The 13,917-nt window shown below is 41.2% G+C and overlaps 1 protein-coding gene across 3 annotated transcripts in view; it reads left to right on the top strand.

Moving 5' to 3' along the window:
• grik3 (glutamate ionotropic receptor kainate type subunit 3) overlaps nucleotides 1-13,917 on the top strand; it is a 98,428-nt gene that overhangs the window by 72,226 nt on the left and 12,285 nt on the right. For all 3 annotated transcript variants that reach the window (XM_086218024.1, XM_086218026.1, XM_086218025.1), the window contains exons 11-12: nucleotides 5,165-5,388; nucleotides 12,184-12,302. In XM_086218024.1, the coding sequence (XP_086074150.1) occupies nucleotides 5,165-5,388; nucleotides 12,184-12,302 (343 nt within the window). The remainder of the gene's footprint in view (nucleotides 1-5,164; nucleotides 5,389-12,183; nucleotides 12,303-13,917) is intronic.

Below are 13,917 nucleotides of genomic sequence, written 5' to 3'. Positions count from 1 at the left end.
TTGCTGTTTTACATCATCATATACACTTACAAAAACACAACAGAAAACTGGATGACTTCTTCCATGTTAACTGCAATATAGATTTAATTGAGCATATGACAGAAAGCCTTCAAAGCTGGCACAATTATATCAAGGTTGCCTAAAAGTTACAAGTGAGAGAAACCTTGCTTCTTTCTGCTGGATTAACCAGAGATCTGGGATGGGCATGTGACATTGCGTAATGATGCACAAGAACACATAGCAGTCATCTTGCTGAGACATAGTGGGCAATCACAGCCGTCTATGTCAAACTCAAAGCCTCAGCGGCCATGAAACAGCCTCACATTGGAAGTGATGGTGGCAATTCTCTGCTGGCATTTCCTAAGTGTCCCTGTAAGTGCTCTCTCTTTGTCCTCAGCAGCCCCATCGGGTCAGCGCTGTACTCAGCTGAAAACTTGTAATAGCTTAAATGGCATTTAGTGCAGGGAATCGTATGGCAGGAGTCAATGGCTTGGTGCTGAAAGGGTTGGGAAAGGTGGGCTACCACTGCAGCACTTTATTTCCTCATCCAAGCTTTTTGCTATACCCATGTTGATAACAATAACCTTGAGGGGAACAAATGGATTACTGAAGGCAGCAAATGCTGGCAAGAGATGGAAGATGCATGACCCCATCATTTAAGAGCATACGTGCTCTTTGTGTTAGACCATTCTTTGGTTTAAAGGGAAAGGTAAAGTTGGAACCGAGACTCACTTCATTATCTTACAGCCTTGTAGAAAAAAATGCGAGGTTTACATGTGTGATATTTAGCAATTGAAACCACTAGACAGAGCATAAATACAAGTAAATGAGCAGCAGTAATTAGTTGTTGGGTGAAGATTGGCAGAGATGATAGATAATTTGTGCTCAAGTGCATTTTTTTAGGACATCTCATATATTTAACGCTGATTTAGATCTACTGCTGCTACAGCAGAGGTGAAGATTAAAATCTAGTTATTGCCTCTTCTGCTCCATACCACATGACCGAGGATGCATGGCTTTTCTTCATGGATTTTAAGTCTGTTCTATTTTGCGGTCTAGTGCTTTCCTTACCCCTGTCTTCACGGATAAGCTGATCATGATTCAGCAGACCTGAAACATAAACTTTGCGGCAAGTCCATGTCTGACCTCGGATTGCTGCAAGAGTGTACTGTGGTTACAGATTTCAGGAGAGAAAAACACACCATGTCATCGCTTCAGCAAGATAATAAGTTTGGACAATATTTTGTCTATCGAAAGAAAATAATGTTTATTGAAGTTATTTTCCCCCAGCATATATCTGTTCTTTACTAAATGCAAGAATTTTCAGAGTAGACATCAAATAGAAAGAGATAAATAAAATGCAGCTGTATAAATTTCGATTCACAATACTCTCAAATAACCTCTTAAATTGTAATGCAGATAGATAAGGTACCTGACTGTTTACTGAGTATCCCTGCCTTTACCTCAAAGAAAAGGGATCCCAGAGTTTGATATGGTGTGAGGTGTAAAAATAGGGAAAACAGCAGCTGATAAAATGGTGCTGTAACTCGTGGCTGCTTCAGCCGTCCTGTCAGCTCACATATAGCACTCTCATAAATCAAAGTTACATTTCCAAATTACACAAATCGTTTGACTGACGTCGTTTTAAGAGAACAAGATTTCGCTTTATGAAAATCAGTTGTAACCATTCATCTTTGTAGTTCATCGAGATTTGTCACAGAGAGCAGAAATGACAGCAGCAAGTAAAACTGCAAATTCGTGTGCGTGTTTGTCATGTTTTGGATTATGTAATTTGCAACCGATGCTTTTAAATAACAAATTGAAATGATGCCAAGCGCCAACGATTTAGCGTTGTGTAATGTACAGCCTTTTATTTTCCTCCACGTTAAACCCACTGCAGTGCCAAAGGGCATTGTTTAGAAGGTGCTAAATGATGCAACAGGCCTTGTTAAACTTGATTTAGTCACAATAGATATCACTTTAATCATGCTGTGATGCAAATGCTAATAGCGTGCTTAGCACATCATTTGTTCCTGTCATGGTAATTAATCTTTGCTTCGGAAGATGCACTGGAAGGTTATAGCCAGCCTTCATCCTCTGTGTCAACACAGAGAGCTGCCCAGATCGAAGTCTGAATGAAAAGCTTGTTGTTTATTTGTTAGTTTGTTGTGTAACTGAGGGCAGCCTGTGCCTGTAAGTGGATGGATAAGTGTATGTTTGATTGTAATTGGAGGCAGCAGGTTGACCTGGCGGTGCTGGGCTGACCTGTAGCTGGAGGGAGCACGAGTTCAACTGTCGCCAAACGTCTCTGTCCCGCCTTCCGAACCACTTTGAGTAAATCACTGTTCTGTGCCGCATCTCTTCTGACCTGCTACTTACATAGCAATTTCTTGTTTGATTCATGAATACACTGTGTGTACCTCACCATAAACCCTTTGTGTAAATTCATAAAAGTAGGTGTTTTTCTCCATATGCACTCCTCTCTGTGGGTTGTGTAAAAGCACGTGCCAATCAGACATTTTTGCATTCCCGTTGCATTTCTACTGCAAACCCACTCTGCTATCTACAATTATAGTTCAGCAAACTGTTTCTGCTACTACAACAGCCTTCACAAGAAATCATGTTCAGTTTACCGATTCTGTTTGAGAAACATGGATTTATTTAAATGGGTGGTTTTTTTTTAGGCGATTCAAATTTGTTGTGCTGTTTGCTGAAGAGGTTTGTACAGAGAACTGTTCCTAATATTTTGTCAACTTTAATTTGTATAAATGAGGTGCAAGATGAAGCTTCAACCCGCGCTGCACATTGATCAAATGTTTTTGTGGGGTGAAAAAGATGTAGTTGTGTGACGTATATAATTTTAGCCTGAATCACGAGCAAATAAAGATTTATGCGCGATGTATTTCACATGAAAAAAATTAACAAAAGACAGTTAAAATTTAAGCTTATAAAAAATATATTTCTAACCCAATAAAAGTTGCAAAGCAATTTTAAGATTGACTCTATCTGTAAATGAACTATTCAGATGTGCTCAAGTTCGTCCTGTCTAGGTACACACAAAAAAAGGACAAACTCCTTAAATTCTAAGTACATTAAGTGTTAAGGCAGTGGATTAAAAATGCATGGATCATGTTAGTTGCAACCTCACGAATCCTCCAGGCTGTGATCAGGTGAGGAGGTCCGCAGGGAGACACTGCTAAGCCCACCATCTGCAAACCCAGATAACACCAAGCCATGTGGCCCGCAGCAGGGCACTGTTAGGTTATTTTGCTCGTGTCTAGTTTGTGTGTCTAAGCAGCAAGCAGAACAGGAAGTGTGCAGCATGTATATCAGCTCGCTGAAGGGACATCTGGAATTGCATGCTGGTCGATCTCCCGGCTGATTGGCAGGTTGATTCAAAACTGCAGCTGGCGGCAGAAAACAGCGGGAACAATATGTGATGTACAAATTTGAATAGTTTAAGAGAAGCAGCAGATGCACTGCAGGACGTAGTGTTCTCTCACTTACCTCCTTCAGTTGTGCATTTAGTCACCGTGTTGCTTGCCACAAGATCAAGTAAAAATGGAAGCAAATTCAAATTCCTGATAAGAGTAAGAAAGATATAATATTTGAATATGGCTTTCATTACCCCGAGTGAAATTTCAATAATTCAGAATCAAAGTATTCAAAATATTGTAATATGTTGATCATGAAAAGAGAAGCAGCAATTCCTGCAACAAGTTTGCAATAAGAGATGAAGAACTCACCAAATAAAAGATGTCTAAAACAGTGTAACTGACTTCAAAACAGAGGGAAATTTAAAAAAAATTAACCGAACTTGATTTTTAAAAAAAGCAACAGCCACAGGGCTCAAGCACAGTATTTATGTTGTGATGAACCTGTAAGGTGAGGTGTTTTATGGACAAACTGCTTCCCCCTCTCTCTGCTCTCTAAGTAGGAAGTAAAGAATACCTCTCTTTGTGAGTTGTGTCATTTATTAGAGGAAAGAGGTGCTGAAGCGTGAACCCAGCAGCTGGTTTCATTAACCCTCTGTCCAGCCATGATGCCGGAGAGGGCAGCCGCTGTAAATGGTAACCTTCTGAATATGGACTCATAGTCTGTGTCCATGGCAGAATACTGTATGGTCCCATATGTCAGTCTAGTGGCACCAGATAATTGCTCCGTAGATGAGACGGCATCTGTTTTCACCCACTGAAATGATGTGTCTACCTTGTTTGAAAGGCATCATCATAACACGGTTCACGTTGTCAGTTTCACGAGGAACGTCACAGCTGTAAGTTATTGCGCATCTTCATATTTACAACAAACTAACAAAACATACATTCTTTTGTGAAAATAATAAATCATTTTGGTCTATCTTTCTTTCTTTCTTTTTTTTTTTTTTGATTGAGACACTTAAAAATTCTTAAGCCAGAACATCAAAGAGGGTGATTTCAAAGGCAGGGTCAGTCCAGGTAATGATCTACACGTTACAGCCCAAATTATATATCAAACCATTCTAATGATGGCGTAAAGGGAGCGAACAAAGGGAATCTCGCTCTCTACTTTGTCGTCTGTATGAGGCTTTCTACTGTACCCATATAGTCTGTAGTTTATTACTGTAATACACAGTCTAGCAGGTTGACCCTGAACGTGAAATCATGGGTCATGGTTGGAGAGTCAGGCTGATAAGTAGCAACTGCTTCTCGCAGGATTTTGAGGCGATCCAGAAATACGGAACGATAATAATTTGTGTCTTTCATGAACACTATTTGATTTAAAAATCAAATTAATTTAGAAGAATGAGGCGAAATTGCACTGTTAAGTGAATGCGTCAGACCTCAGCGAACATCCCTGTTATAATATCAGTCACGGGGACATGACCAGACTTGTAGCTGATCTCAACAATCAAGTGCATCACGTTTCAAACCTCAAATCGGAGAACCAGGAAGTTGGGGTTAGCGAGTAAACACTCATCCCCTAACAAATGGCACCTTTAACCACAGACAACTGAGGGTGATGTGACAACCGTTTTCTAATAATACTGATAATAAGTATTATAAAATTCAGTCCAAAAGTGTTTCTACTAGATGAAAAGTACAGTTAACCTGCGTTTGGATGTACATCATCTGGTGTGTGTGAATTAATAATAAATGTCTATTTCTGTTGGCTTCTTGGATTACAGAGGGCGGACCTGGCGGTGGCTCCCCTCACCATCACCTACATGCGTGAAAAGGTCATCGACTTCTCCAAACCTTTCATGAGCATGGGCATCAGCATCTTGTACCGCAAACCCAATGCCACCAACAACGGCTTCTTCTCCTTCCTGAACCCCATGACTCCCGACATATGGATATACATTCTCTTGGCCTACCTGGGTGTTAGCTGTGTCCTTTTTGTCATTGCCCGGTAAGTGGGGAAGTCGCCCTATCAGTCCTTGATGTCCCCATGAGGTCTTTCGACAGACATAGTCATTTACTCTGTTATCACTGCAGGCTGTGAATTGAGTACGCTAGCCAGTTTCACATACTGTGCTAGCTGCTGGGTAGTGATCAAGGCAGTTATGTCTGTATGGGTTCTCTTTACCCGGCAGTGGTGGGAGGAATAAAGAAAAGCCTCCATTCGAGTTGCCACTCAGTGGACAATTGCTGTTTTCTGTGCAGCGTCTGTAGAATTGGTGATGCAGCTCTAAGTGATGCACCTTTAGATCAGCATTTAGAAAAAAGGTACACTTCATCAGAAAAATATATTCACACCTGAAATGACATTTTCTTAGAGTTGACTATTGATAGTGGATCATCAGCACTTACATAAAAAAACTATCTTGCCGGCAGTAATAAGTCATAAAATTACTGTGGATTGAGATTATCTGTCTGATTGCCTGAAAAGTATCTCATTTATACATCGTTTTTGGAGGGGGGGGGGGGGGTTTTTGGTCATGAATATGATGAATATGCTGTTAGTATCATTTTTGGTATTTCCTGCTGCTTCTCATGCAAAGTGGTGCTTCAGGAAGTTCTAGAAAAAGCGTCTTTGAAAGGAGGCTCGAGAGCAAACAGCTGCACACTTCTATTACCATTTGGTGGTGTGAGACCAAACAAATAGTCGAGTGGCTTCACACAAGTACAAAATTATCTTAAATTGTTGTATGAATGTGTTTGAGGCCAGCCTAGATAGCTAAGAAGCTAACCTAAAAGTGCATCGTGTGAGCAGGATATGGTGATCCGTAAGAAGACGCATTTCTTGAAAACTGGGCTGAACTTTCTAAGTTGTTACCAACAACTACCAGCACTTGGCTTGACCCTGAATGCTTCTGTGCCATAGTTATTATGTTTCGCAGTAGACGTATTTGACCATTGCATATTTTAGACCATCACTTTATGAATGAAAATGCCTCTATCCTTATTTATATCACTAATTTTGTCTTCTTTTGGTATTTTCTGTACTTCATCCTGCTGCCCGTCCACATAAGCTCTCAAAAATATTTTGTTTTAGTCTCATGGCAACATGAGGTAATTGATATCTAAAGGTTAAATTAAATTGAAATAAATGCTACAATTCAATAGCTTGTACTGCATCAGACACTTTAATGGACATAAGGACTGGAGATAATCTAATTTGCCTCATTTATTCAACTCATAAGGCATGAATACATCTGAAGAAACTTATCAAAGTTCCTAATCTGCTGAATGCAGACTATAAATAGATATGTAACATGTTGATGAAGCATTTTGCTGCATGAAATGTGAAATATGTAAAGTTCATATTATGTTAAGTAGCCATATAGACCTCATCTTAAATTAATTTTCCCTGACACTGATTAGTATATGTGTCGCTGTGCATGCATTAGCAAGCATGTTACACATTATTGCATTATAATCATTTTAAAAAGCGTTTCAAATGACACATACTTTGTGTTGTTGGAGTGAATAAGATATTTATTCAACTTTTATTGTGAAAGGAGACTGTGGGTCTTACTTTCCAAACAGCCCTAAAACATTAAATCTGTCATCCATCCATTTCCTTCCGCTTATTCCTGTTAAGGGTCGTGGGGGGGCTGGAGCCTATCCTAGCGGCTGTGGGCAAGAGGCGGGGTTCACCCTGGACAGGTCGCCAGTCCATCACAGGACCAACACATACAGACAGACAACCATTCACTCTCACAGCCACGCCTACAGTCAATTCAGAGTATCAATCAGCCTCGTCCCCTCTTGATGTCTTTGGACTGTGGGAGGAAGCTGGAGTACCAGAGAGAACCCACGCAGGAACAGGGAGAACATGGAGACTCCACACAGAAAGATCCCGTGCTGGAGCCGGGACTCAGACACCAAACCTTCTTCCTGTGAGACAACAGTGCTGACCCCTGCACCACCGTGCAGTTAAATCTGTCAGCGAATCAAAATCGTGGATTTTTTCACTTGTCGATTCCAAATAGTAATTAGGATTATTACTACTTTACAGATACATTATCCCTCAAAGTTATTTTGTGGATGAAAATGACACGAGTGATCGGATCCATGCATAATTAAGTTCATAAACCATGAGTTTTTGTAAATCTCCTCCTATTTATGCTCAGATGTATAACATGCAAGTGTGTTTTCCTTATTTTTACATGTGTCAGTAGTGACGAACCATTTATAGAAATGTGATGTAGAGTGGAAGTAAATGTGATTTTACAATGATCAGACGCACTTAAAACTTTAGATGAGTGTGCACGTGAAGTCATACAGGCATGATTAAAAGCTCATCCATCATATGACTCCGTTTGGAAACACTGTGCTGTTGTTATGTTGTGCCGGGATGTCGGACTGGTTACAAATCCCCTCCTCCGTGTGCGCGCCGTTCTCTTGGCCGACAGTTGATGGGTTTTTTTTTGGGAGACCGCTTAGTATAAGGACGATCAGCATACACTCTGAAGTAAGATTTTGGCATGGCTTGCCAGCACAACCTTTTTAAAAATTAGTGGACGACCAGAGGTATTGAATCAGAGCTGTTGCATTGTGCACAAATTGCACTCAAAGTACCGGTCGTGAAAAAACAGTTCCCTCTTATTTGTGGTGTTTGTGTGGAGTATGGATGTGTATAGAACCTCCTTTATTTTCCGTGCAACTTCACCATCGCATATTATTTTACCATGACTTTCAATTTAGCGTTAAAGTAAAAAATAAAATGAGACGGGAGGAAATAATTGAAACGTTAGAAGGGAGTGCCTCAAGGTCTCGCTGTTGTCTGCAAATTTTATTAAGGCCACTTAACCCTGAGAATGTGAAAACAAACCCTTTGCAATGAAAAGGGTATATTTGACAGTTTAAAGCACAGGAAACAACAGGAAGGCAAGCCAATATTGAGAGCAAAAGCACTTTTACTTTTAATCATTTCCGATATCTGATTGCTTAACTCACTGGTGCTGAAATAAAGAGACAGCCAGACTTTGAACGCTGATGAAATCTCTCGACAACCCCAAGAGTTTGGAAGATACACACAAAAAAAAAATCATCCACCATCTTGGAAAGATCTCCTGTTATTCCATTATTTTTTCATTGTAGATTTGACAGTATGGAATAGGGCTGTAGCGATACACGAATCTCACGATACGATACACAGTATTCAGCTCACGATACAATTCAATACACTTACATCTTTTTAACAAAGTGCTTCTGGTGACATCTTGAGAGTTTTCCATTGTCTTGGATTGAATTAATTGAACTGAGAGCATCAATTACACAGTATATGACTCTGACTGGCAGATTGCTGGACAAAGTGAATCAAAGATGTGGTGAGAAAATTAGTTTAATTTATTTAAACTGAGTGCAAATAAGTAAAGTGAAAAATGGAGAGTTTAAGTGCAACCAGGGGCCTTCTTTGGCAGCTTTTATAGCTTGATACTGAACATATGAGGTAGCTACGAGCCAGTCTAGCCACCAGGTTCACTAAAAATAAACCATGGCAGCCAATAATCAATTCGCGGGTGACTATAGCATAGTGGGGCTCCATCGCGTTCACCATGCACCAAAAGCTGGTGTTTTCCACCACTGAATAAGGTCGCAAATCCTGACAAATAAAGTAGGCAATGGACTCCGTAATTTTCTGCGTCCTCCGTGAAGAAGATGGGAACTCATGGCAACCACCGCCATCACTGTCCTGCGTGGTTTGGGCTCGGTCTCGGTTAGCATTTCCTTGTCCAGATGATGACGTTTTATGTGGGCTCGCAGGTGGTATTGTGGCGTGGTATTTCCAGAGTACTTAACGTTTGTGTGACACAGCTTGCAAACCGCCTTACTTTTGTCCAAATTGTCACTTTCTTTTTTTTTTTGAACCCAAAATGCTCCCACACATCTGCGTTGACGTATGCAAGCGCTGGATTTTCACTCTCTGCCAATGTTCCCTCTAAACTCGCGCACCACTCGCACATTCTTAGCGAACAAAAAAAAACTATGCTGCGCATGGACTCGGTGAGTGACAGCTGTCCAGCCAATGATACGATACGGTTCACTTCGGCTACGCAGCCAATCATAGCATTGACAGTGCTTGCGTATGTGCCCTGCCCATACGCGCCGTGGCACCGTGCAGGTTAGCTAGCTCACAACAGTGCTGCAGAGATAAGAGACGGCGACGGGAGGCCAGTGGTTGAGTTGTAAACCCCCGAAAATATTAAAAGTAAACTAACCGAAATTGCTGCTGTTATTTGATTTTTTTTTTAATAAGCCGTGTACCTTGCTATGCTCCCTGGTGTTGAACAGGTATGATAGTGGTGTGTGACCACAGCGTGCACAACTGATGTTGCTGGCATTGTTCGTCAGTGTGTTCAGGGAGCTTGTGTGTATACCCAGACACAATCTCTCAGCTCTAACCGGATGAGAAAGGCGTCGGTGCCTGGGTAACTAGAAATGCTGTACACTAGCGTCTGGCAGACCTATTTGCTGAACACAGGGATTTGAATGGGGCTTTACGTATCGATACTCTCTGGGGAAACAAAATATCGATATATATTGCAGAATCGATAAAATTGCTCAGCCCTAGTATGGAACTCCGGAGGGGGTGGCACGGTGGTGCAGTAGTTAGCACTGTGGCCTCACAGTAAGAATGTTCCGGTTCGAACCCCGGCTGTGTGGAGTCTGCATGTTCTCCCTGTGCTTGTGTGGGTTCTCTCCTGGTACTCTGACTTCCTCCCACAGTCCTATGACATCAAGAGAGGACTTGGCTAGCTGGACACTCTTGACCGTAGGCGTGGCTGTGAGTGTGAATGTTTGTCTATGTGTGTTGGCCCTGCGCTGGACTGGCGAAACGTCAAGGGTGAACAAATTGTGCCTTCTGACCAAACAATATTTCTTTCTCTCTGTAAGGCTGCTCTGGAACTCAGTAAGAAAGTCACGTATTTTGCAATTGTAATGGTTTTCTTCTTGAATGAAGGGGAGCTCCATTATATAAGCCTTCTTGACCTCTCTTATTTTTCACCAACTATCTTTCACTAACTATTTAATGTGTGAGCAAAAAAAAAAAAGGGAGGGGGCACTCATTTTGGTCTGGAAGCATCCTGATGAGCAGATGAAATGCATTTTTAACCATACTTGAGATGAATAGAATTGGAAAATTAGGCTGAGTTTTAATGGGGATCTATTACATCATCCAAAGTTGGACGCTGCTGGTTTAAATGAGATCGTGAATATTACTAGATAGGAGCTGTTTTATGATTAATCGTCAGTTGTGTGTCATTAAACATACTCCTGACTTCTTACAAAATATCTCTGCAGCATGTAATTAGACTGAAGAGCGTCCATCTCCTCAGCAGTATAAATCTCAGGCAGTTCAATCTTTCAGATTATTCTCGCCATGATCCTTCAGAACTGATGATATCCACTCATAGATTGACTGGGTGCCTCTACTGTTGTGTTGCTACGTATCTGGATTTGTGAGAGAAATTCAGCTTTTCCTCTCATTAGCACTTAATAGTACGTCTCATCAAAGAAATGGATTCCACATTTTGAGGAGATTCTGTCAACAGATAAAAGATCCGATGCTTCTCTGAGGCAGATAACGATTTTTCATACAATCCAAATAAATCTTACAGTGGGAAAGAAGTGACATTTAGCGTGTTGTATCTGAGCCCCTCCCTCTGCAAACGACTCGTACAAAAAGGGTGTGCAACCGTCATACTAAATGGCAGAGAAATTGAAAGATGCATGCTTTATGGATTCTCGTGACTTTAAGAGGAGCGTGGATGCCTCACATTCACAAGCATGACATTTTATACCCTCTGAAAAATTACATTTTTTGCCTCGTTGGTCACCTTTAGCTATAAAGCTGAGAAGCAGTAGCTGAGTGGATTCTTAAAGGTAAAGGCTTAACCGGGACCAGTTGAATTTAAAAGGTTTTTGATGTGACAAAAAGTCAATCAGTTATACTTCTGCATGTAAACAACAAAATAGCTTAAGGGGATGACAATGTGATGAACTCAGTGAAATTATCAACCACCTGTGCAGCGTCTCTCACTTCCATTGTAGAGTTTTAATGTTCTGACAGACTTCTGACTGGCTAACCTGCTAACATCTGGCTTTTGTCCACAACAGAAAGGGGTTGAAGTGCATTTAATCCAAAATCATGGGTATTTATTGCCTCTCCCCGGGATTATTTGTGTTTACCTCTGTACTGATCAAACTCCAACATTTTCCACTCCCCCTATACGATGCCTTATCAGAAATGTATACCATGGAGGCAATAAAAAGCTTGTTATTTCCTTACATTTTTTTTTCTTCATTTTAGCCACAAATTCAACCCGACTTCATTTCAGCAGTGCTCGGTTCAGTCTGTTGAGCTTGAAGAACAGACTGGAGAAAAAGATGAAAAAAAATAGTAACCACTGAACTGCCCTCCATGCTGCTTCTATTGAACTGTTTGTTTACCCTTTTGTCAAACAAGCAAAAATCAGAATGCACCTCATCTGCTTGCAATGAGAAAGGGTCGCTTGGCTTTTTTTCCGAGTGTGTGCAGTGGTAAAAGGGTACACGTTGAGGTTATGCTGCTAACTGCAGCTCTTGTACGCTTATCAATAGTTCTGCTACTTTCCTCTCCAAACCTCCGAGCTCTAAAATAGCTCCTAGAATGGCTCTCTGTCTCCACTTGAGGGGGAAACGGTGTTTAAAAAAAAAGAGGATGAAGAATATATCGCTACAGAACGGCTTTTTAAAATTGTTTTCTTCTTCTCAGGTTCAGCCCATACGAATGGTATGACGCTCATCCTTGTAACCCCGGCTCAGATGTGGTGGAAAACAACTTCACACTGCTTAACAGCTTCTGGTTTGGAGTGGGTTCCTTAATGCAACAAGGTATGACGGTGCACACGCCCTCTCCCCAATCAGAACAATAGTCTCACACCTGCCCTTTCTTCTCCGCACTGCTAGCTTTCAGTTTCTGCCTCTTTAACAGACAAGCTCAGTGATTTCCATTTCATGATTGTTTCATAAGGCATTTACCTGTCATGAACAACTGCAGAGCTCAGTCTTACATGACAAAGGAAGGCTGTTGTCAGCTACCTGCTGTTTAAAAAGGCGAGAGCAGGTGCCAGACACTTGTCAGAGATTGGCAGGTGAGGATAGGGAATGTTGCTGCATGTACTTCCCCATAACACAGTGGCTGGCCCTGCTCAAGAGCTTTCAGGATGTTGGGACAAAAAGGGTAAGTTGGGGGACATGTTTGACAAATGCCAGCTGTCAGCCCCGCCAGAACTGTCTGGTGTGATGTCTTCAAGGCTGCGTAACTTGAACTGAGAGTGACCTGCTATAGGAAATCCATATGTCACTACTACAACTGTCAAACAAATCACTTACTAATTAATTGTCGTCAGAGTTTTGTTTGAATGCAAATGTATGCATTTGAAATGAGGGCGTTCCTCCTCAAGGGAAAGAATTTAGCATGTGATGAATGCCCACAAATAATATAATAAAGACGACTGTGCGGGAAAAAGACCCAAGTAATAAAATGCTTAACCTCAGAGTAACAAGACAAATCAAGGAGGCTTAGTGAGACTCTGCAGTGGATCTTTGCCCGTCAGACAGCAAACACATTCAGCAATTCATTAGGCACAGAAGCTCCGCAGCACTCTTGTGAAACTGCACAGCAGCTCTGCCAATTTGCCGGAGCAGGCAGAGGGCTACGAGTGTATCACCACTGTGCCGGGGAGAGAGCGGGAGAGTCACTACAAAATGAGCTAGTTAGTTGCCTATATTATTAAACTAAACAGTTGAGAATTCTCCATTAGGATTTGTACTGTGGGCGCAATGTGCGACTACAAGCAACATTGATATATCCTGCTCACACTGTGGGGATAAAATGCTGGTTTTAAATCTGCAGTTTCCATTTAAGAGCGATCTTAATCGTACACCTTATTCCAGAACAGAACTGATACAGAACGATTCTGACTTTCTCTGACACCCATTTGTGCTACATCACCTTGTGACACATGCAGCACGGTGGTATTTGCAACAAGGTATGTTTTGTCGGTGTCACACAAACAGACATCCTGTGCTTGTCTGCCAAACACAGTGACAGCAGATGAGACGGAAGCCATTTCCTTGACATGTTTAAAATGCAAATGGTTGTGTTTGAGGGGATTTTAAAAAAAAATCTACCAGCTTGTCTGTGGGAGTGAGGTGTCAGAGACAACACAAAGAACACAAAATATGAAAAGGTGCAAAAGCAAACACTTTGTACTTCAAATGTGGTCCTCAGTAGGTTTTTGCTCACAACAAACATATGTCTGATTGTTTGCTGTAACTTGGTTCCCTCATATAAATAAATGTTGGTTGATTCAAGTTGGTGAATTCCTGATTTTTGTTGTCTTACTTCTTCATTATCTAATAAATGTCTTATTTCAATCTTTTTCAGCATAAGATTGCACAAAAACAGAACACAGGAAGAATCAGCCATGCATAGTTAGCTCGA

This window comes from Aulostomus chinensis, chromosome 11 (assembly GCF_037954235.1).
Source record: "Aulostomus chinensis isolate RoL2024-O1b breed Wild chromosome 11, RoL_Achi_v1.0, whole genome shotgun sequence".
Taxonomy (NCBI): domain Eukaryota; kingdom Metazoa; phylum Chordata; class Actinopteri; order Syngnathiformes; family Aulostomidae; genus Aulostomus; species Aulostomus chinensis.
Note: the sequence above shows the minus strand (reverse complement) of the source record. Positions and strands in the feature narration are given on the sequence as shown.